This window comes from Xyrauchen texanus, chromosome 5, assembly GCF_025860055.1.
Source record: "Xyrauchen texanus isolate HMW12.3.18 chromosome 5, RBS_HiC_50CHRs, whole genome shotgun sequence".
Classification (NCBI taxonomy): Eukaryota; Metazoa; Chordata; class Actinopteri; order Cypriniformes; family Catostomidae; genus Xyrauchen; species Xyrauchen texanus.
The window spans coordinates 10,788,874-10,811,919 of NC_068280.1; the positions used below are offsets into that span (position 1 = coordinate 10,788,874).

A 23,046-nucleotide genomic window follows, 5' to 3' on the forward strand; every position below is an offset into this window, starting at 1 on the left:
TTTCACACCTAACTCATGTGGAGCATTTGTTTTGGAACATGGTGTATTTGTTCCCTAATTTTGGTTAGTTTGTAAATGAACACGACAATCGCACTTGGATACACGCCAAAACAATCGGTCTGAAACCACATTGACGAGATAGGTCTCGGTGTGGTTTTAAAAGAGAGAAAGCAAGAGCTAGTTGCAAAGAAAATTTACTTTTTAATGCAGAATAATGCAAAAGTAACTATTGAATGATAAAAACAACCATTACGGAATTTCCTTATCCCTCTGAGTGCTTAAACACTCTGACCAATGAGATGATTGTCTTTTATTAAAATGTTTTGCTATGAACATGCTGTTTTGAAATACTGTCGAACCAAGGAGTAAATAACATTGTAACAATTCTAGCCCCTGTTTTGGAACAAAACAAACAAACTACAGGTCTGAAACTGCCATCAGAGATCTCCATCACTCATCGTTAGCAATAGATCAGTGCTTCAAAAAAAATCTGAATCTGGTGATGCCCCTTAAATGCCAATAAACGCCAAATCCAGCAAAAGCAAAAATGGTGGTACCATGGTACAGAGATGGAATCAGATGATAATACCATGATTCTTTGATATACAGTGTAATACATGTTTGAAAAGTGTCCACATGGAAATTTTGGGATTCCAAATTCAATTTAAATTGGGAAAGTTTTAGGATTTTTCCAAATTTTCAACAAAGAAATGTTATTATGTAAACTTGAAGAAGAAATATTTAAGATTCTGCACTTTTTTCATGTCACTAATCAGATAAGCACATTTGTGACAGTGATTATGTTAACTCCTATGTACCAAAGGTCAAATGATCCAAGGTGCACCTTGGATCATTCTCAAATCATGCTGGGATAGGGCTGGGAATTTATAGAGATTCCCCAAATCGATTTGATTCCATTATACAAGCTCTTGATTCAATTCCTACTTTTATTTGTTTCGGTATTGATTCATATAGGTATATTGTGGGTACAATGTCCATTTTTGTTACTTTTGAAAGAAATAATATTTCAGCTAATGCTGTGTGTTATTTACACATGGGACCTTCTAACATTCTAGGTAACCCTTTTAGGTACAATTTGAGAATATATATTTTACAAATTATATATTATCAGTAGTTTTCCATCATATTGGTTACATTTTAGCTTTTCAAATTTTTTCAAATTCAGTCTATTACATCCGTAAATATCTTGGAATTTCAAATAGTATGTTGAATATATTTTGTTGTATATGATTTTTAGTTTGCATGCATAATTTGTACCATTTACAAATATTTAAACTGATATGAACACATACTAAATCTGTACTGTCTCTTTAAGACTAGCAAGTGAGCACATTACAGTGAGTGGAGTCACAGGGTTTATTTAGCCTTTCCATGCTATGGGATTAGAATGAAATGTAAATTTTTTTGGTTGTTTTTAATCAACAACTGACTGTAAAGAACAGAACAGGTATTAAAAGATACATTATTCAATGACAAATGGATTGCTTTTAGACTCACCGAATGACATAAAGGTGCATTCAGTAACTTTTGTCTTTGTGTTATTTTGGACTCACACTGACACCTAGCGGCTAGGATGAAGCGTCATTTAAAATAAAACGTTTTCAGTAACAGATGCCATTGACAACATTTTTTATTCACAGTGAGCCACGATTACTTGAATCAATGAGTGAAAGTGTGAAATAACAGGACGATTACTGAAATTATGCGAGTAGTGTTCGGCTGGTCATGTGATTCTAACATGGAAGACCCCATGTGCGGACCTTCTCCATGTATAATAAAACAGCTTTTATAAGGCTACTGATATGACTGGAATCTACATTATATTGTGAGTTGTCATGATTTCCTACATAAATTGCAACATTTCAATTAATGTATTTAGGAGTCAAACAAATGACTAAATACCCTTTTAAACCAAACTTTTACTGTCAACATGCAGTGTTGAACTTCTCAGTCGCTATACTACTCAATCATTGGTGAGTAAAATCTGAAAGTTTACCAGTCATTGGCTAGTCACAGAAATTGTAGTTGCATAGCGCAAAATTTGTTTGCATATGCAAGTGATTTACTCGCATAATAGAGAGTAGTCACATAGAGTAAGATTGCATTTTGGATTTAAGGAGTGAGATCAAGATCGTTCAAACGAAGATTGCAATGAATTGGAAAATTCTATATGGATTATCAGGTTTTTTACGAAGTTAGTCCAAGTCAGCTTGAGTGCATGCAGTCATTAAAAATAAATAAATAATCCAACAGTTTGAGCGAAAAAAATTAAAATAAACAAATAACATGTAAATGCAAATTATAATCTTCCCTGGTGGACTCAGACTTCAGAACTCCACTGTACATTTAAAACACTCTAATTCTTGCCATTCAAGGGATATGTACATGTGTACTTATGCATAATCCATCATAATGTCATTTATATTTACTGTATGATGCTTGTGAAAATCAACAGATTACTGTAGGTTGATTTTAAAGGCACTTTAGACTTGCTTGGCAGCATCTAAGTGCCGGCCACAGTAAATGTTCAAATGGTCTGTGTTCCTAACATGCCATCCATTGCCACTCTGAAGTAATTCCCTTTTCACATAGCCATGCATGCAGGCAAGGTTCACACACTCAGCTGAGCCAGACACTTTTGTGTGCATTTTCCATCTATTGCCATCCAGTTGTTGTGAGCAGAAGGTAAAGAGGGGAGATTGTGTGAGACCTAAGAAGGAGGGCGTGCGAATGAGGAATTAAGTGATTGTTTAGCATGAAGTAGAGGTGGACAACATTCATCAGCTGACACAAAACCACAGAAGAAAGCTCAGTCTCACATGACAGTAAGCGGGTACAAGTAACAGCAAGAACTTTGTGTCCAGCACTGTGTGGCACATGCATTCATGCATCTGTGTTAACACCAAGACGTAGTTTAGCCTTGGAAAAGAAGAGCTCAGAAAAGATCTATAAAAGGCTTATGATTTCTTGGTGAATCTGTCTGTCTGACCTTTCTCTCAGGTGTTGAGAGAGAGAGATTTTCTTTTTAATTTTTCTTTTTTATTATTAAGATTTTGCTGTATTTAGTAGATATACTCTAATGTTCCCCATGCAAAGCTCCCTCCACATAAAAAAAAAAAAAAAAAACACTAATGAAAACTAAGATGCAAAGTTTTGTTCATCATTTTGATGAAAGAATCATGAGTAAATTAACATATAATCACCCTTTTTTACATGTCAACCAAAGATCTGTGCATGAATTAAGTTGTGACACATCCAGTACTGTGAAATTTAAGACTCGAACATAAATCTTAAATTGCTCATTATCAGTTGATTTCCTTTCCAAGTAAGTAGGCTCAGATGCACATTAGCTTTTGCTCAAAGATGAGCCTGCATGTGCAAAACAATTTAAATTATTACTAAAAATATATTTGTATGTATTAATGAATACATTTTTGCTTTATAATTAAATAAAAGCATGAAGTGATAAAAAAAATAAAAATAAAGACCAGCTTCTTGCATTGTTATACTCATTTCATATGTGAAGATGTTAGCAAATCATAAATTTAAAATGGCAAAAACAGCCTGATTATTTCTAAGGGTCAGAGAGAAGGTGTAAAATGGCCATGTAAAAATGAATCATGACAAAAATGAATATGCAACAAAAGAGTAGAATGTCCACTTTAATAAAATGCCTTTGAAAAAACACTTGAAAAGTGAAGAAGATTTATCTGTGCTATCAGATAAATGTTTATTGTATGGACATACATGTATTTGTGTGCAAACATGTTTGGAAGTTCGCTTTGTAAGCTGTTCCCAGATGCCTGAGTTAGCATCGGTTCTCTCCTCTAAGGCCAGAAACATACTTTATGCAACCATACAAATGCATATGCAAACGTTTGGCCAATTCACTACCATCACGCGATCTGTCTGAACATGATTCATTCTTGCATAATTGTCTTACTTTGGTGGTAACACACCTCCATGGGGTGATACGAGTTACCTTCAAAAGTGTGTGCCATGAAACCAAATGTGTTAGTATTCAGATAAGTTACTATAAATATGTTGCATTTTACTTTACTTGCTTAGCAATATTCTCTGCAAATTGTTACTCTACCATTACATTAGTTGACTTGAAAGAGAACATTTAAAGCAGAAGTGGACAGTTTTAACTATGCCACCCTTGCGGCAACATTGACAATGTTTTGACACATTTCGGAAAGCAACAACATACAAAATCAAGCTTGCTTAACTGAAAGCGTCAGTGTTCACGTACATGCATAGAGTATGTTTCGGCTTTATATGTCAGAGGTTCAGTCACACACCCTCTACTGTTCTGCTACTCTTCTGCAGACGCTGCTGTCTGAAATGAGCTCAGAGGAAAAATGAGCCAGATATAGTTGTTTATTTGATGGATAAAAGTTTACACCGATTTTCTGGAAAATTTCCTCCAACCTCATTGTCCTCAGTCTCTAGAGTTGACAAGTATATTCCGAGGCATCTCCCTTGAAGCAGCTACAACGTGTGAAGCTTCATTTCACAATTCCTCCTCAATGCTTCAGAGTTACTGTATTTTTTAGGTTTCAGGGTAGGGCTGCATTTCATTTCTTTCCAATAAGTTACAAGATCATGAGGCAAATGTAATTAATTTGAAGATATATACGGGCATATTTGAAACATAACAAAAATGACTGCTTATTTCCTGAAGTTGCTTAGCAGACACAGACTTAGTGGTGTGATGGTGGTTCCATTCTTTTTTGGGATAAGAGAGGAACAGTTTCTTCTTTATTGGTAGTTTGATCCAGTATCTTTTATATTATATCTGTTTAGTGTGTGTGCATTATTGTGTGAAGCGATCAATTTGACACTGTACTTAACATATAAGTTCTCATTTAGAGATCAAATTATTATTCTTATTAGTTTTTTGCCTTTAATCAATAGGACAGCAGAGAAGCAACAGGAAATGACTGGTGAAAAGAGGGGGTCTGGAATTAACATGATCACACAGGAAATGACCATGTTGCTTCTGAATGTTCCGCTACCCTGAAATCAACACCATTCAGCCAAATTACTGACAACTGCCATTCCCATCAGACATTTTTGCATCAATCCAAACGTGTTTCATGTGGCTCTACCAATAGCACATTGAGAGACACGTGTTGTGGTCCCATGGGAACCAATAAGTATATGCATTCACAAAATAAATGATGAGTGCAATTTAGAGGCTGCATTTTACATGAAAGATATTTTTTTTACTCCACTAAATGGAAGCGCATAGTAGTTCTAGCAGGAAGACATCATCACACCATTAGCTGGGTAATTCCCAGTCAATCACATGTAAGCCGTTGCTTTATAAGTCTGCTCACAATCTATCACATTGCTGTTTCAGTGTGCTAACACGGCAACCTCCACCACCCCACCACCACCAGTTGAGTCCCGTCCTGCTCAGGGGTAGGCTCCTCACCCCTGCCTCCTATCTACGGCAGGAAAACCAGAGCTTGCACGTGTCCGTACATTTAGCAACATTTCCAGTTTCGGCCACTGGAGGCAGTGGTTCGAATTCTGGGTAAGCACAGATTGATTTCAGCAGCAGAACTTTAGACCTACTGTCACTGAGTTTACAGTGAATTCAGTCTGCTGGGATCGGGAAAAAGATCCAAGTGTAATTTGAGCACAGACCACCCAGACATAGGCCTAAGTGCCACTGTGCAATATGTCTGAGAATGTTTTTGCCAGCAGGCCATTTCTCTGTCAAATTATTCGGGTTTTTGTTTGTGTTTTGTTTGTTTATGATAATTACCAGGCCATCATAATGGGTAAAGGGCTGTTCATGCTAAATACTGACACAAATTCATGCTAAATGCAACACAAATGGGAGGCTATTAAGCAGCAAATAGAGGCTGCTTAAGGCAGTAAATATGACCAACCAGAAGATGATGAGGTTTGTTTTGTGTGTGAATCCATTATAAAAGAAGAACAATCTGATTTTAGATAAGCATAGCAACCCATGGCAAGTGTTCGGTTGATAGGTTTTCCATCTCACCTTAAATTATTGGTCAAAACTGATGTTGGAGTGGCAAATGTGGTTATGATGATTGGAGAATGGAAAGTTTATTGGTCATCATGGACTGATGAATAGAGTAGATATGAGGGAAGTCACTAGAACCACAATAGACTGTGTGTTATGGTGAATTTATCATGGTTTGGGGGTGTTGATAGAAGAGATTTGTCTAAAGCCAAATAACAAATTCTACTGAATAATAGAAAAAAAAAGGTTTGACTTATTATCCAAAAACAAGCACAGGGATAGAGCGATATTTTAAATAAACATATCTACAATGACAAGGCAATTGTGATTCTGTAAAGCCAATATGACTAAAGTATAAACTTCAAAATGCACATGGTTTGATTTCAAGTTTAAATGGAATGGCTGCAGTGCAACCTCCGTTTATTGTACATGTCTCAGAAATCTGAGCTTGTCAAGAATAACAATACCTAAGATTCTATGTTATATGCATTTTCCACTTTTTGAAATGTCAGTATTAGCCTTTGTATCTCACTCTCTCCTCAAGCAGCCGAGCAGCGTGTGTGAGGTGAGGGAGGGATGAATATATTTCTTTCTAAAATCTGTTACCTGCAAAGAACAAATACTGACTGTTGTGTAGGGCTGTGATATTATCTATTTTTTTTTTTGCCTCAATTTGGAATGCCCAGTCCCCACTACCTTAGTAGGTACTACCTCGTAGTGGCGTGGTTACTTACCTCAATCCGGGTGGCGGAGGACTAGTCTCAGTTGCCTCCGGTTCTGAGATAGTCAATCCATGCCTCTTATCATCTGGCTCCTTGTGTATGACACCAAATAGACTCTCAGCACGTGGAGGCTCATACTACTCTCCAAGCACAACTTTCCACACGTCCCCCTGAGAGCGAGAACAACTAATCGTGACCACGAGTAGGTTACCCCATGTGACTCTACCCTCTCTAGCAACTGGGCCAATTTCGTTGCTTAGGAGACCTGGCTGGAGTCTCTCAGCACACCCTGGATTCATGACTCCAGGGGTGGTAGTCAGCAGCAATACTCGCTGAGCTACCCAGGCCCCTTGAATATTATATTAATGATTTCACTGGTGATATAAAATGAAGTAAAAAAGAAGAATTAAAAGAATTGAATGCGCTTTTATTTGGCCAATTGATTTCCTAATGAGTGCATTATTAGACTAATTTCATGAACGTTCAAGGCTGCACAATTTATCAAAATAACATCCAAATCATGATATATTTACATGTGATTAAATCGCAAAGGGCTGTGATTAAATTTAAATAATAATATATGTACACTTCAGTGAACGACTGAAGCGACTAATCCACTACAAATGGCAAATTATTTATCTAAAATTGAAATCAGATTACTTTGCTAATTACTTAAAAAGTAATCATATTAATAATTACTTTACTTTTAAGTTACTTTTTAAAACAATTTTCCACTCAACAAATTCAAAATAATGTCTATATTTCTCACTTGTTTATTGTTACACTCACCACCTCAAATTTATCTTTCACAATGAGTCTTTATGTGGCCATAATTCATGTATTCTACATAAATAATATATTAGAAATAAGCCTAACTCTATAACGTACGTTAAATGTAATGCAATTTATTAAAAGTCAGTAATTGTAATCTGATTATAAGGATGTAAAGTTACATTACACTACATTTCTTTATTTAAAAAGCAATTAGATTACAGTAACTGATTAATTTGTAAATGGATTACATCCAAAACTGATGAATGACATGCTGTTCTGTGTGCAAAAAAAAAACAAAACAATTATTATATAAATTATTCAAAGCATATTTGCTATATATAAACCGTAAATAGAATAGAGTTACATTTTAAAATTGGCTTTTGATTCAGTTTCTCAACTTCCGCTTGAAGTCCCACCTACATGCAGTGATATCCTTATACAGATACAGATTCAGCTAATTTTGTAAGTGCAACAGATACAGATAAAGATAATGCCTTTGCTGTACACCCCTAGTTGTTAGGCTTGACCAGGCCCAGAAAGAATTTGTAGACTTTTTCACATGTTCTACACTGATTTAATGGAAAATCTTTGGAGTGCTGCAAAATGGATTAAATATAGGTAAATTGTTAAACAGAACAGAGAGTGCTACACTTTTATTCTTAGCTGAAAGCATTATCAAATTATCCAAAATATTGAACGATTGAGCATGTAAGGGATGCGTTAAACTTTGTAAAATTCAAGCGCTGCAATACTGTGGAAATCATTAGAACTCTTTACTCACCAATATAGTAGAGTGGCTAATCCAATCAGGTGTTAGAGCCAGATCTATTCATGTATAGAATGTTTTTTTTTATTTTATTATTATTCTACAGCTACTGGAACAGGAATCACTACTGATCTTAAATTCCCAATTACTATAAATTTCTCATTATGCACAGATCATTCATCTCAAGCTATGCTGTTTTCCTGGACTCATGCCTTGGATCACATTATGGGTTAATGGAGAGTACCAAGCCAGTTTAACATTATTAAAGCAAACTGAGTTGCATAAGCTGACACTGACTGATCATATTGCACATAGTGTGGTCTCGCCCAACTCATCTGTTTTATAACAAACCTACCTACAATTTATCTCTCGCCTCTGAGCTTGGACAGCATGCTTCTGCTTTGATAAAGTGTGCACAGCTAAGAGTTTCTCATTCATTAGCATTAGTTATTCCCCTGATACGAAACCTGTTCAATATTTACACTAGAGAGGATAAACTCTTTTTTTTTTCTCTGCAGGGCATTTTGGCTACACTACAAACAGCCACACACAGACTCTCACTGTAACACTGCCACACATCTGGCTCTGTCGCCTACAGGTTTCCCTGGACTGAAATAACCTTCATAATGGGATTCCTGGGTGGACAGAAAGTATCAATAATTAAGATGATGTCATACAAGATTCTGTACATTTGAATAGGTCGCCATTTGTAATGTCTGATCAAATATCCTGTTTTTCCTGAGGAAAAGAGCATTTCTAGTTATGCTTTAGTAGTAGTGGTATATTGTTTAGTAGTACTAAGCTATCTCTGTCACTTTTTGCTTGCAGTTCAGTGGGCTACTCAGCCGGTTATTCTAGACTACCTGTTATGCTAACAGTATGTTATGTAAGTAAGCTAAATTGTTAGCTTGTGAAACACAATTTCTGTTTTAAATCTGGATGAAATTTTAAATGAGAACCTTTTGCACGCAACTTGTATGCAATTAATAGTGACTAAAATTCATATTGTTATATTAGTTGCATATTTAACATGACATACATCATACAACGACTTTGGAGGATTTCTAAAGAGGCATCAAATTATAGAGTTCCCACTTAAAAAGTAATTTTAGCCTATACAATTGCTTTGGGGTCCAAGGGGGTTCAGATTCTGCAGGTGGACTGAATCTTGCACTGGTAGATTGAGAAGGTGGGAATGGAGCTGAAATAATGCCATTTGCCGCCATTATTTAGAGGGCGGATGAGGGTTCTCTTTGCCTGAGTCTGCAATCATTAATCTCCTCTTGGCTCCATGAATGTAATCAGGCGCTTTGCAGAGGACACACACTGGCACAACACCCTCCATCTCTCTTGTCAACAGCTGAGACAACTGTATAGTCAGAATGGAGGGATGTGATTGCGAAACTTTTGCTTTTATAAAGTAGAGAACTGTGGGGGGATGTTTAAATCAAATGTCTTCAGTTATCTTCCTACTCAGCCATTTTAAAATGTGGCAAAGTGGCGTTTGTCCTTGCCATGTTTTGCACAAGGACAAGGACAAAAAGTTCAAAGCGTAAGCAGCAAGATCAATCCTTATTGGATGGTTTATATTCGTGTTGGGTGTGTTGATCTTTTGAACACACACGAATGCCAGCATAGACGCCCAGGCATGAAAAGTACCATATGTCTTACTTACATCACCATGGGCCTTTGACACCTCTTTATTCTGTTTCATCTTCACTCACTGCACACAGTTTTCTCTTTTTATTTATTTATCTAGCGCTCTCTCTCTTCCTGACATTTTCTCTTGCTTATTTCTTTCTTTCACCCTGCCATGCAGCCTGATCACAAATTGGTTTAAATGATTGTGTTATGTTTTACTGTTCTTTTGGCAGTGAATGTAAAAGGCCTTACACATATATTGTATCTCACAAATCTGCAAATGTAATAAATAACTAAATACATTGTTGATTACTAAAAGGGCTCTTGAATGAGCTCAGCTGTATAATCAAACCAGTCTGCTGTAAATTAGAAAAAACAAAGCTAACATGATACATTCTGACCACGTTTCTTTTTGTTTCTCCTTCTATGCATCCACCTCTGCCCGTTGGTTTCTCTTTGCACCTGTCTCCATACCTCCTCTCCTTAAACAGGTAAGTCCATTGTTTCTTTGACAAATCTCAGCAGGCTTTATGTGAATATTTCCACTTTAAAATGAAATCCCTTTATCGATTAACATGAGGTGTGAAATAGTCTCATCAAGAAGAACATGCCTTATTCAATAGAATTAAATAATGACCAGCCACTTGTAAGTTCTCTTGGCAGCAGATGTATTGTTCCCATACATTTTCTCCTTGGAAATTAAGGAAAAGAAAATGGAAAAAGCCAGAACACTGTATATAAACAGACATTTCACTCTATTCGTGAAGTTAGTTATCTAAATACAGCCAGTGATAAATATAATCCCACTCTTTATGTGGACATGAAATCCAAAGTGACATTTGTTCACTTGAAATCCAGTGTTTACTTAAGGGCTTTTTGTAAATCTCTCCATTTCTTTTTGACTCTCTTTGTTTGGAACATATTAACATAACATATGAATAGTTTTTAATGTGACTTGAAGTTCACAATGTTAGAACTTTCAGGATCAGTAATAGCCCACTGCCATGTTATTAACATGGCATAATTCATGATGCAGAATTTATGTGGAATATTTAAATGGTAAAATGCATCTTTCATGCATAACACATAAGAAGGCTTTGCATATAGCACAAATGCTATGCATTGCCATTAATCTAAACACTACTCATTGGTGTTTTCTTGCTGGGTGACAGTGAATGCAGTCGTTACCTTAAGAAGCTATTTTTACTTTACCAGATATGACCCAAACAAATGACTATTGTTGGTGTAACCTAATGTAGTCATTTTAAATAACCTTACTGGCTTAAAGTTCACTTAGATGTTACCACATTGTGCACATTTTAGATAAACTTAAGAGCTATCAATAAGAAAGTTGTACTCTCAGCTCCATTTAACACATTTTACCATGTTTAAAACTTTAATACAGAATTTCCCCTAAAAAACAAAAACAGATTGTGTCTGGGCCTGATGATAAGTAGACAATTATATTGACCAGGCCGATTTATTGGCTGATATTTGGCCATTTTGAGATTATGGCATTCGGAGATAACCATGTCCGCTTAGCCAGTTAACAGAAGTTTTATTTAAAGGAATATTCCAAGTTCATTACATGTTAAGCTTAATCAAGGCATTTGCACACAAAAAAAGTTTTCTTAAACAATAAATAAATAAAAATAATTAAAAAGTGTTACAATGAGGTACCTACAATACAATGGAAGTGAATGGGGACAATTTTTGAAGGGTTTGACAGTGTGGGACCCCGCAACCTCATGCGAGGACTTGCTATTTTGGATTCGCTATAAGCAACACATAATTTTAAATCATTTAAACCCATTACATACTGTTCAGGACACTTGGTTGAGTTGGGGGGCTCCAGGAACAGGGTTGAGAACCACTTTTTTAAGAGTTAAACTTCTGACACATGGAGTCATGTAACCAAATACCATAGCATCGATTTCTGTGAACTGCTTCTATGGGCGCAGTGCCAACAAAAGTGCCTCTGGTAAGCAACCTCCTCCTAAATATTTTGTTAATTTTTCGTGCTTTGCTGCGCTGACAAACATGAAGTACTTGGATGAGTGCTGTGGAGTGGTTTTCTGACAGATGTTCCAAATACATGCTCGTTATTTTGAGTAACTTTGACAGTAACAAATCTGTGGGTCATCACAATCTGTGCTTCATTTCAATCTAAATTGTGTTAGATTTTTATTTGTTAACACTCTGTAATTAGGTGCAATTCATTAACATTTGTAAATGCATTCCTATATATGTACTCTGCATTTTCACACTGAGAATAACCACTTTCAGAGGTTTTAAATGGAGTTAGGATGAAAATAAGGTGTATTTCAAACTGTTCTGAGACCAGTGCAGACAGACATCACACTGGAGGTTAAGGAATTCACCAAAGCAATAGTGCATCCTGTAGCTTTCTATGTGCATTCATTCCTGAAATCCGACCAAAAGTTCAGTTTCAGGCTGCAGATGAAATTTGGGCCACTCAACATGGTTGGTAGACATTGGAAAATGATAATGAGTACATAGATTTTATTATTCAAAATGATATTTTAACATGATTGGCAGTGATTTGATGATGCAAGCCATTACTTTTAATCAGAATTATGTATTTATCTTTCTAGAAGATCTGCTGCCATGTCTATACCATCTCAAAAACATGAATAACCAACACTTCTGGACACAAATTCTTACAATTTCACAACTTAGTCCCGCTGACGACATATGAGCACATTTGCTCTAGAATTGTAATTTATTAATTTAAATTATAATTTTTTTTTTGCATGTTTATTTGGTGCTACTGGTTACACACAGAAGTCTCACAGGGGTCTCAGGAGGTTAAAGGCAGCAATGTTAAGCTTAGAATTGCAAAAAAATACATACATTTTATTCTAGATGTAACATGTTTGACTGTTCAAACATTGATATCAGGTGTTTTTATTTTTATTTAGTTTTTTTTTTCTGTTTTTATCTCATAATATTCCACTGGATATACATTCTGTTTGAGGTATGATAGAGTAGCTGTGACAAAGTAGTTGCAATAAATGACCTCAATAAGTCAAACTTTTGGAAATTAAACAAATGTTACACATGATAGAAATTGCTTTGTTTGCAATTTGTTTGTTTTGTTTGGTGTTTACATTATCTCACTGATTACATACAGTATGTGCATAATGAGTTTTATATAATTTAACTCAGAAAGAAAGAGCTGGAGGAGGAGAGAGAGAGAGAGAGAGAGAGAGAGATCCACAAAGAGGGATGGTTATTGATCCTCCTTATCATGTTACATCTTTCCATCTTTATTTACAGTGACTGTAGTATAGATTGGACAGCACATATATATATATATATATATATATATATATATATATATATATATCAAAAATCCAAAGTAGCAATGTGGGAAAAATTGAGGCGCATCATCTCGCTCTCCAAATAAGCGCCCTGTCCAGTTCTGGAGTAGAACTACTGTCGCACAAGAAAAACTCAGCGATGGAGGAGACTGGTAAATATTCTGATGTTCCGTGCTGCAGTCACTGATTTTTTATATCGGCTGTGTCTCGTTTGGAAGGCTGCGTTCTCCGGAGGTCACATTTGTGGGCCGCATACATCGTCGAGGCTGTCTTGTTTCAGAAAAGCGAGTAGGACACTTCGAATGCGTCCTTCTTTCACGGGAATTTGGAGGATGCATGAGGTGAATCCTTCGTGGGCACTCACAACCCACAATTCTTTGCTTCATTGGAAATGTAAAAAAAAAAATAATAATGCCAATTTGCACGTAAATGTGATGTTCAAACACAAGTAATGTTAATTCCCAAGTTGAAGTACCTCAGTAGATGGGTGTAGAGTATATAATATGTATAATTATATTAATATTTAATTAAAGTATTAATTATTAGACTTAAACTACACCTGTAAAAATCTATTTTCTTTTCTCTCTACATCATTATAACTCTCCTAAAATTGTAATTTAAAATGTGTTACACTCAAAGCACTCGTGCTTGTTAAAAAGTGGCGTGCTGTCATGGCAACCATGATACGTTCCGTTTGTCCTACGAAGGCCGTCTTGTTTAAAGGAGGAGGCTTGGCATACTGCAGCCATCAAAGGACACGTCCTACCTAGCATGCAGCCTTCGACATTAGACACAGCCGTCATCGTTGTGTGTCACGTTAAGAGTGACGGTAAAGACCATTTCAAATCCGATTTGAGCAGCCAGAGTGTCCGGACCAGAGCATGTGAGCGTAGCGGAGCGTGAGCGGAGCGGGGAGCGGAGCGGCAATACTTCCTCCTGAGCGGAGAGCGCCTTTTTGAAGATTCCGCTCCGCTCGCTCCGTCCGCTCAGCGCCGCTCGCTCTACCCGGAATGCCCTATTGTGATTTGCTAGTTTGAGAATCGGTGAATTAGCTAAAGCAATAGTGGGTTGGTTATGGAGTTCAAATATTGTTTTAAGGAAGTTGCGAGCCTTATGCATAAATGCACAGTAAAAATCACAGTTAAGAGCGAGCAGGGAGGAGAAATTGAAAGGGAGTGTGGAGAGACTGTGAGAGTTAGCAAAGATTTATATTGGAATCTAAAGCATCACATTGCCAGAAAGCAGGAGGATGTGCTATGCAAACATGGTAGTGCAGCAAAAGGTGAGCTATAGCCTATACCATTCGAAAATAAATTAATAGATAAACTTTAGAACGCGCGTTTCTTTTACTAATGCCAGTAAATCATCCAGGTGTGCTTTGATAAGATGTTGTTAAGTGCATTTCACCTGTGTGTGCGTTTATGAGCATTATAGTCCATACGTGTTTTGTGAAGTTCTACATGCATTTCATCTTGTTTGTGCGTTTTAATATGCCTGTTTTGCAACTGCAGTTATGTTCACGGAAATCAAATAACGAAAATCAAATATGCCTTTTCAGTTATTGCATTTAATAGGCAAGTTTGCCAAAGGGCTAGACATGTTTTTTAATTAAGTTAATTTAATGCATTTAAATGAATAAAAAGAACAGACTTTTATTCAGAATCACCCCGAAATAACTTCTATTTACAATCCTAGCTACTGTAATTTATACACGTATTCCAGATATTCATTACAAAGTACAAACAGAAAGCAAGTAGCCAACAGAGACATTTTATGTCTGAGCGGGATCTGAGCGGGATTTGTTTTACCGGTGAGCGTGAGCGATTCATCAGTGGAGCGTTCGCTTGGGACGCGAGCGACTGAGTGGAGCGCACGCGCATAGAGCGGAATATTGAGCTGAGCGTCACACCACTCCGCTTCGCTCACATGCTCTGGTCCGGACTGAGACGCATCTGATAAAATCCGAATTTAAATCGCATTTGAAACCGCCTCCTGATATGGTTTGAATCAGATTTTGAAAAATCTGATTTCATGTGTTTATTTGCTATCCAGACTATCAAAACCTCATTTTGATAACATCTGGATATGCAAAAAAATCAGATTTTTAGTGGCAGTCTGAACAAGGCCTTATTGTTCAGTGAGGATGAAGAGTTGGCATACACAAATGCATCAACTTGAAGTTAACGTTGATTTATTTATTTTTTGATTATCTGTCGGAATGTTTACCAGTTTCTGTAATTTTATCAGACAAGTTGCAATGTTTTAGAGTGAATAAAACTAATGAACCCCACATTCATCCAGAGTTCATCGGATCCATTGCTAATGCATAGTTAAGTTTGCGCTGTTAGTTGTACACCAAAAATTTATATTTGAATGGAAAGAATGGAAAGTGATATTGGGGACATGGGGAAATCTATAAAAATAGTGTAATTTAAAACAATACTCCCAAGAACACATATTTTGTTTGAAACATTCGGTTAGAGAAAACCTAGAATAGTTTTTAATATGTAGTCAGTTTTTAATTCTAGAAGTTCATGCATATAGCACCTGGGGAAATGGTAAAAATTGCAACATCGGCTAAAACAAAATTATATAAAATTCAACCCTAACATATGCTCCTTAAAAAAATAAAACAATAAAACAAATAATGCCCCAAAGCAATAACATTTTCATATTTTATTCAATATATCAAAAGGTAAGTTTCCCACCAAAAAATAAAATTATGTGATTGTTTACTCAACCTCATGTTGTTCCAAACCCAAATTACTTTCTTTCTTCCTTGGAACACAAAGATAAATGTTGTTCGGACAAATGGATTGAGCATCAGTGAGGCGTTTTCTAAAATAGTCATAAAAAAGAAAAAAGAAAACGTGTAAAAAACGTAATACGGGTTTGAAGCAACATGCTTGAATGATGACAGAATTTCCATTTCCTTTTAACACATGTATGATCAAGACATGAAAATGGTCAGTGGTGGCTCAGCGGTTAAGGCTCTGGGTTACTGATCAGAAGGTCGTGGGTTCAAGCCCCAACACCACCAAGACACCACTGTTGGGCCCTTGAGCAAGGCCCTTGAACCTATCTGCTCCAGGGGCGCCGTATCATGGCTGACCCTGCACTCTGACCCCAGCTTAGCTGGGATATGTGAAAAATAAATAATTTCACCATGTATATGCAGAAATGTATGTATAATGTGTGACAATTGGTCAAATTAAATTAAATATTAAATTAAATTAAATTAAATTAAATTAAATTAAATGTACTGCATGTCTGGAATGACCCGTAGTGCTCTAAACTCCTCTGCTCTTTCTCTCATCGAAATCATCAAAAGCACTCTAAGGTAGCTCTGTCGCTCAAAGGTCTCTAGGAAAAGTCACTGTCAGGTCAGCAAATAAGAATCACCATTTTCTCACATTTCAGATATTTTTTCACATATCTGCATAAATGGAGAACAGCAAGCTGTGCACTGGATGCGACCCATGAGATATTTTGCCAACTTGCAGAAAATAACAATCGGCATTGTTCCTCCCCTACAACTGTATATTCAGTTCAGTGCCACAAATGTGAGACCAGATGTTGCAGAACATTAGCCCTAAGCATCACCGCTCAGCCATATGATTACTGGCTTTAGTGCAGTGTTATTCATTAATGGAATGTTCAAACCATTTTCATGGTTATATGACACAAATTGCCTCTATGATAGCCTCTCTTACCACAATACTTTGTTTTATAAAGAATGTTGATGTATGTAGTTTGCCCACTCGCTTTCATTTTCTATAGCATTTGTCTCTACATTTGTATATGTAGACGTGGGTGTATCTGTCTTTTTAAATGAGCACTGAATAAGCCATGCAACTGAGACACTGTATGCTATGTAGAGCTATTTTAATGATTTAGTTACATTATGAAAATGGCACAATGCCCCCTGTGGCGATAGTTAATGTGATGGCAGTGATGCAGATGCATATATAAGAATGATGATGATGATGATGATGATGATGATGATGATGGTAATTATAACGGCGAGTTGGAGGATGATAAATCTGTATAGCTCAGTTTACCCACATTCCAATAAAAGCAAGTTTTCACTGCAACTTTATTACACAGATAATAAGGATGATATTGACTTCAATACATTTATGGGTCACTGAGGGATGCAACAGTCCATTCAGGCCACTGTCCTCTGTATTTTGGCAGAGTGTCTGTTTACGTGTGGGAGTTTTAATATGCAAGACCAGATGCAGTGGATGGCACATGGGGGCTTTCAGTCAACACTTAGAGACAGCAAGCAAGGTTCATTAATTTGTTAAGCATCGTGTGCTCTCTCAAGAGAGTCTGATGAAATATCTACATTTTTTGTATACCAATACCATGACACCTTATCCTTGTTTTCCCATATTAAGAATATATGCAAGTAGCTCCTGATTTCCATTGAAATGCATGCTGTTTGGCTGATATTCGAGGAAACTTGAAAACATGGTCTGGTTTATTAGGTTGTTGATGACTAGACACTATTAATACCTGTTGAGAATTTAGGTGCCCTGTGGTTTTTATACCCAGAATATTCACTACCGGTCAAAACTTTTGAAACACTTGAAATGTATCTCATGATTTTAAAAATCTTTTGATCTGAAGGCGTGTGCTTAAATGTTTGAAATTCTGTAAATGTCCTGACAATTTCTATAATGGATCATATTGCTCTCTAGAAGAAGCAACTGTTATATTAAAGAGATTTGATTTTTGATTTCTGTATCCCATGGATACACTTTTGTAATGTTGTGGTAACTAAATCAGTTTGGTAGGAGATGGCTCATTTTATTAAACACTGTAAGTGTGATATTTATTACCCATTATGTTTTCAAATATTGGAATTTTCTGCTGTGTCTATCTGCTTGTCTGTTCATTTTGCACTGTTTAGTAGTGTTGACCCCTTTCAACTCCATGGTGTAGAACATGTAAACCCTTGAGTGCTAGAACCCTCGAGTGGTCATGCATCCAACTTCCCCATTTGTATTTACACATACAAAGACACATACTCACAAAACGCTCAAGCTAACAAGGTCAAAAGCTAATGTCTTGCCCCCTACCACATGGCACAACTCCCTCCCCACAGAGCCGAAAGCTCATCCATTTTCTCACCACATGAATTCATGTCTTAGACATGCATCACCATTGCTGTATACACCCCACCCCCCTTTCTTATGGCACAGGGCACATAGCCAAGCATTCCTTTCTCTAATTAGCCAAAATATCAATAAAATATTGTTGTATCAATAAAACATAACCCCAATACACCTCCTCTTTCTCTTTCCTTCATCACCAACCCCCCACCACACACACACACACACACACACACACACACACACATACACACACACACAAACTATCCATATTGATCTGTGAAGAAGAATTAAGGGGAAAGGAAATTCAATAGGACTCTTTGCAGTGATTGGATGAAATGACAAACATGCAATATAGTGTTGAAAAAAATTGTCTGGAAAGGCTAATAACAGACCACAGTAGCACTTTGATTGGAGGAGGGATCAGTGTTGGAGAGGAGAAGGGTGAATGAAATCAAACAACTCGTTCTGCGCCTCCATTGTTTTCCCTGTTGACATTTGTCTTGATGCTGGTACAGTATTGGATATTGTTTTTGAAAGACATGTTTTTGTTTCTCTGAATCCCAACCACCTGTTTTTAGAGGGAGTGAATAGCTACAATTGCCATTTCTTCTGCTGAACAGGGAATAATGCCTTCTGCAGTCCTTTTATCATAGTGTTCATGCTATAAATATGTCACATCACAAATAGAGATGCTTTTTTTTTTTAATGCTCTACAGAGGATTCATTAAAAACCCAACCACGCATTGGATTTTACATACTTTAGGGGTTTGCTTCAAAAATAGGGTATGAACAATTCCTTTCAATGCAAGGAAATGAAAAAAAAAACAAAGCTAGATAAAAGATGTTAGTCCCAAGAGTGTCAGACCAGATAACTATCATGGATAAAGTATAGTCTTTACCTGGAGAAAAAAAGCATGTATTGACAGCAAAATAACGACAAGAAAAACAATCTAAGGAAAGGGTGAAGCATGTCACATTGTGTATCATTTACAACAGTACGAATACATTGTATTGGTTTAGCTTGGCTTAGCTTCATATACGCATCAAATACAGTGCTGAAAATAGAACAGTTTCATATCAAGTATTAAAGGATTCAAAGGGGCAGGGCATTAGAATCCATAATAAAACTGTGGATCTGACTGTAAAAATACTTGCTCAGCCTTATATTGTCCCTTTAAGGCTTATCCCATTTAAATGTGACAAACAAGTGTAGCTTAGATTCACACATGCAACTGCGCAAAACTCACTCCATTCCACCTTTTTGTTTTAAGCACACATCACACTCACACACACGCACACACACACTCACACATACACACTTAAATAGTCAAATGCATACACACACACACACACACACACACATAAGAGCACATACATACAACCTCATAAACATTTATCCTGTCTTTACATTAAGCAAACACACCATCTTCACAGTTGTGTGTCTCCTATAATTTATAATCACCCAGTTATTTTAAAACAAAGAGAGACAGCAACCCGGTTAATGCAAAGTAACTTTCCCTTCCCTAGCCCAATGACCAGCCGGTTTTTGTTCCTAATAGCAGATACTTGACGCTGTGGCAGTAATCATTAACCTGAGCTGAGCTTAGAGACTGTATTTATTTAGACAAGCAACAGGCATATACACAAACACACACAAAACCTGGGTAAGAGCAAGCCACGGGATTGTTGCTGCAGTATCTTGTCTTCCTCTACTGCTGGTGTGAACACTAGGGAGCAGCCTGTACCTTCTCTCAGAGGCCCTGTTCTTTTATCAGCGCTATAACCATCGATACAGGACACACTCAGTCTATCAATCTACGAGTATGATCACTCACACAATAAGAATAGGGGACCACGGGACATCTTCAAAAGATAACATTGCACTGAAACAGGAATCTTTCAAATTGATGTCTCTAAAATCTACAGAAGCAGTGAAGGAATTAATGTCTTAGACACTTCTTGTCTTGTTTATTTGAACAGCACAAAAATGTTTGAATTTATCATATGAGATTTGCCATCTGATCATACCGCATCAGCCAATTTTGTTTTTTGCTAGTTTGCTTAATCTATTTGGGATAGGGACAAGGGGAAACAACTGCAACAGCCACAGCAATCAAGCTTTGCACAGTGATTATATCTCGTGGAGAGACGAGGAGATCTGAATCTTAGACTGAAGCTTTACATTTCAAATGAAGTGAAGCGGTCCCCACAGCCCTGCTTATTTACATCCTGCAATGCTGCAGAGCTCAATAATAATAATAATAATAATAATAATAATAATAATTTCCAATGACCACAGACAAAAAGCAATCCTCAAACTCACCTGCAGAAATTAATACTGTGAATCGCAATTCATTTATTTAAACATTTGTGTTGTCCTATTTTTTTTTCTTCTTAGTTTACAAAAGAAATAGGATAACATCTTGCATTTTATTCCCACTTTTGCATGTCTGCTTTTAACATATTTTACATACTGTAGAATCATTTTTAATGGATTCTTTTTCTTTTTTTTTTCTCAAATTTAATTTGTCTGTATGTTTGTTACCACATTAAAATGTTGTTCTGGATGTCCTCAGTAGCTTTAGAAAGTTCTAGAATATCCTGAAGTAGAAATACACATTAAAGCTCAAATATCCACTCTTCACGAGAGAAACCAGGACAGGTCAGCATAATTATTCCACATCTTTTGCATCAAGTACACAGGTCTCACAGTCAGATTCCCCCGCAAGGCATTGAGGCTGTAGAAATCAGCACTAAATCTTATTTTCTGTCCAACTTGCACTTCAGAAATGTAGCTTCCTCCTTGGAGCAGCAAAATGAGGTGCAAAGTGAAAGTGTTTTCCAAATCCATCAATACACTGAAACCATTTACTTGAAAACTACACGGGTTGGGAATCAGACCTCGCATTCTCGAGATGCTTGCTGCTGGCATGTGCAAGAGCCATACTCGTTGATGATGACAAGTGCACCCTCAATATGGTTGGGTTTGTAGTCAACATAGTACTCTGATGCAGACGTAGTAGCCATCTGCTGCATGGTCTGCTTCTGTTTCTGCTTGCGACGTTGGCTGGTGAAGCACTGCCTCAGCTGCCTTACGCCTGCTGGGAAACATTTCCAAGACACGTAAAGCATGAGGACAATAATCAGAAAGGAGAAAATTAGGGCCATGGTGCCTGTGACCACCTTATGGATCTGCATGGTGCTCTCCAGATCATCAGCAGACACAGTCACTGTTAAGGAGTTTGTTACCACCTCCCCACCCTCTACATCCTGCAGGTCATAGGGGCTTCGTGTCGGGCCATTGTATATAAAAACTTTGGCCCGGTTTTTGGTGGCAGTGAAGGTCTGCGTGGTTATGTCTATATTATCCTCGCATAACTGGAATGCATAGACGGCATCCAGAATATCCTCACCCTGTGCAATGTCTGGGCTGGCACACAAGAGGCCATTGTCACGTTGTCCCTGGAAGTTGCTAAGCCAGGAAGCTAAGGAACAGACATTCCTGCTGCACTCCCAGTCATTCCCTGACAGTGTGATACTGCTCAGGGATGTCCATGAGTCCAAAATCCGCTGATCTATGTAGGTCAGTTTATTGGAATCCAATGTTAGTGTCTTAAGGTTGGGCACACTCTCGAACACATGTGGCTCAATGTACTCAATCTCATTATTGGAGAAGTCAATTTTTTCCAGGTGGTCCCAGGTCCAGTCAAGGGTGCTGACCACAATGGTGGCCTTATTGTTTTGCATGTAGAGGGTTCGCAGGGATATGAGGCGGGGATAATGGGCCAAATTGACTTTCACCAACTCGTTGTGCTCCAAATGCAGCTCGGTGAGCTTGAAGAGTCCGGCAAATGAATTGCGTGCCAGGCTCTGCAGCTGGTTGTAACCCAGATCAAGGAATTGCATGCTTCTGCAATCCTGGAATATACGCACAGGGATAAATTTAAGGGCATTGCGACGCAAATGCAAATTGGTAAGCTTCCTAAGGCCATGGAAAAGGTCTGGCTCTAAGGATTGAAGTCTGTTATAGGATAAATCCAATATTCGCAAGTTGGGCAGAGGTCTAAAGGTCCCGTTTGGCAGGGTTTCGATCCAGTTGGTGCTTAGATCCAACTCTTTAACCCTTCGCAGCCTCTCGAAGGCACCCTCTTCCACAATTTCAATATTGTTATGATCCAAGTAGAGCCAGGTAAGCTGCGACAGGCCCACAAAGTTTGCATCCCGCAGCTCGGAGATATTATTTTCACGCAGGGACAAGCCAGTGACACTGCTCAGGTTCTGGGGAATGTCGGTCAGGTTGAGCCCCTCACAATACAACAGCTTGTTGTCACATCGGCATGGTCTTGGACAGCTTGCCCCCACCAGGGGAACTATTTTCAGAATAATGCCCAGGGAGCACAGTATCAGCCCAGGAGTCTTCCTTAGCGGCCACTTTAGGTACAGACCAATTAGGAGGAAATCCATTAGCATGAATATCCTGCAGTGTTGTAGAGAAAAAGTCCATTGAATCTTTTAGATTTGTGTCATTTTGGATTATAGGATTTTTAATTCCACAAGTGCAATGTTTGATTATTTATTGATATTGATATGAATTTAAATAGAATATAGAGGGTGATGTGTTACTTAAAAAAAATCAAGAAATCTTGCC

General features: G+C 37.4%; 2 protein-coding genes across 6 annotated transcripts in view; one reads left to right on the plus strand and one right to left on the minus strand.

Annotated features, from left to right (window-relative positions):
• Positions 1-23,046, plus strand: part of LOC127643737 (catenin alpha-2-like) — a 661,581-nt gene that overhangs the window by 421,198 nt on the left and 217,337 nt on the right. The gene's annotated exons all lie outside the window — the stretch shown is intronic.
• LOC127643738 (leucine-rich repeat transmembrane neuronal protein 1-like) overlaps positions 1-23,046 on the minus strand; it is a 168,587-nt gene that overhangs the window by 144,620 nt on the left and 921 nt on the right. For 2 of the 3 annotated variants that reach the window (XR_007970568.1, XR_007970567.1), the window contains exon 2: positions 18,612-22,875. Coding sequence is in view for 1 of the 3 variants with exons in the window: in XM_052126593.1 (XP_051982553.1) it covers positions 21,294-22,868 (1,575 nt within the window). In the remaining 2 variants the exon portion in view is untranslated. Of the gene's footprint in view, positions 1-18,451; positions 22,876-23,046 lie in introns of those variants that run through there. The other variant, XM_052126593.1, reaches the window with a different exon arrangement.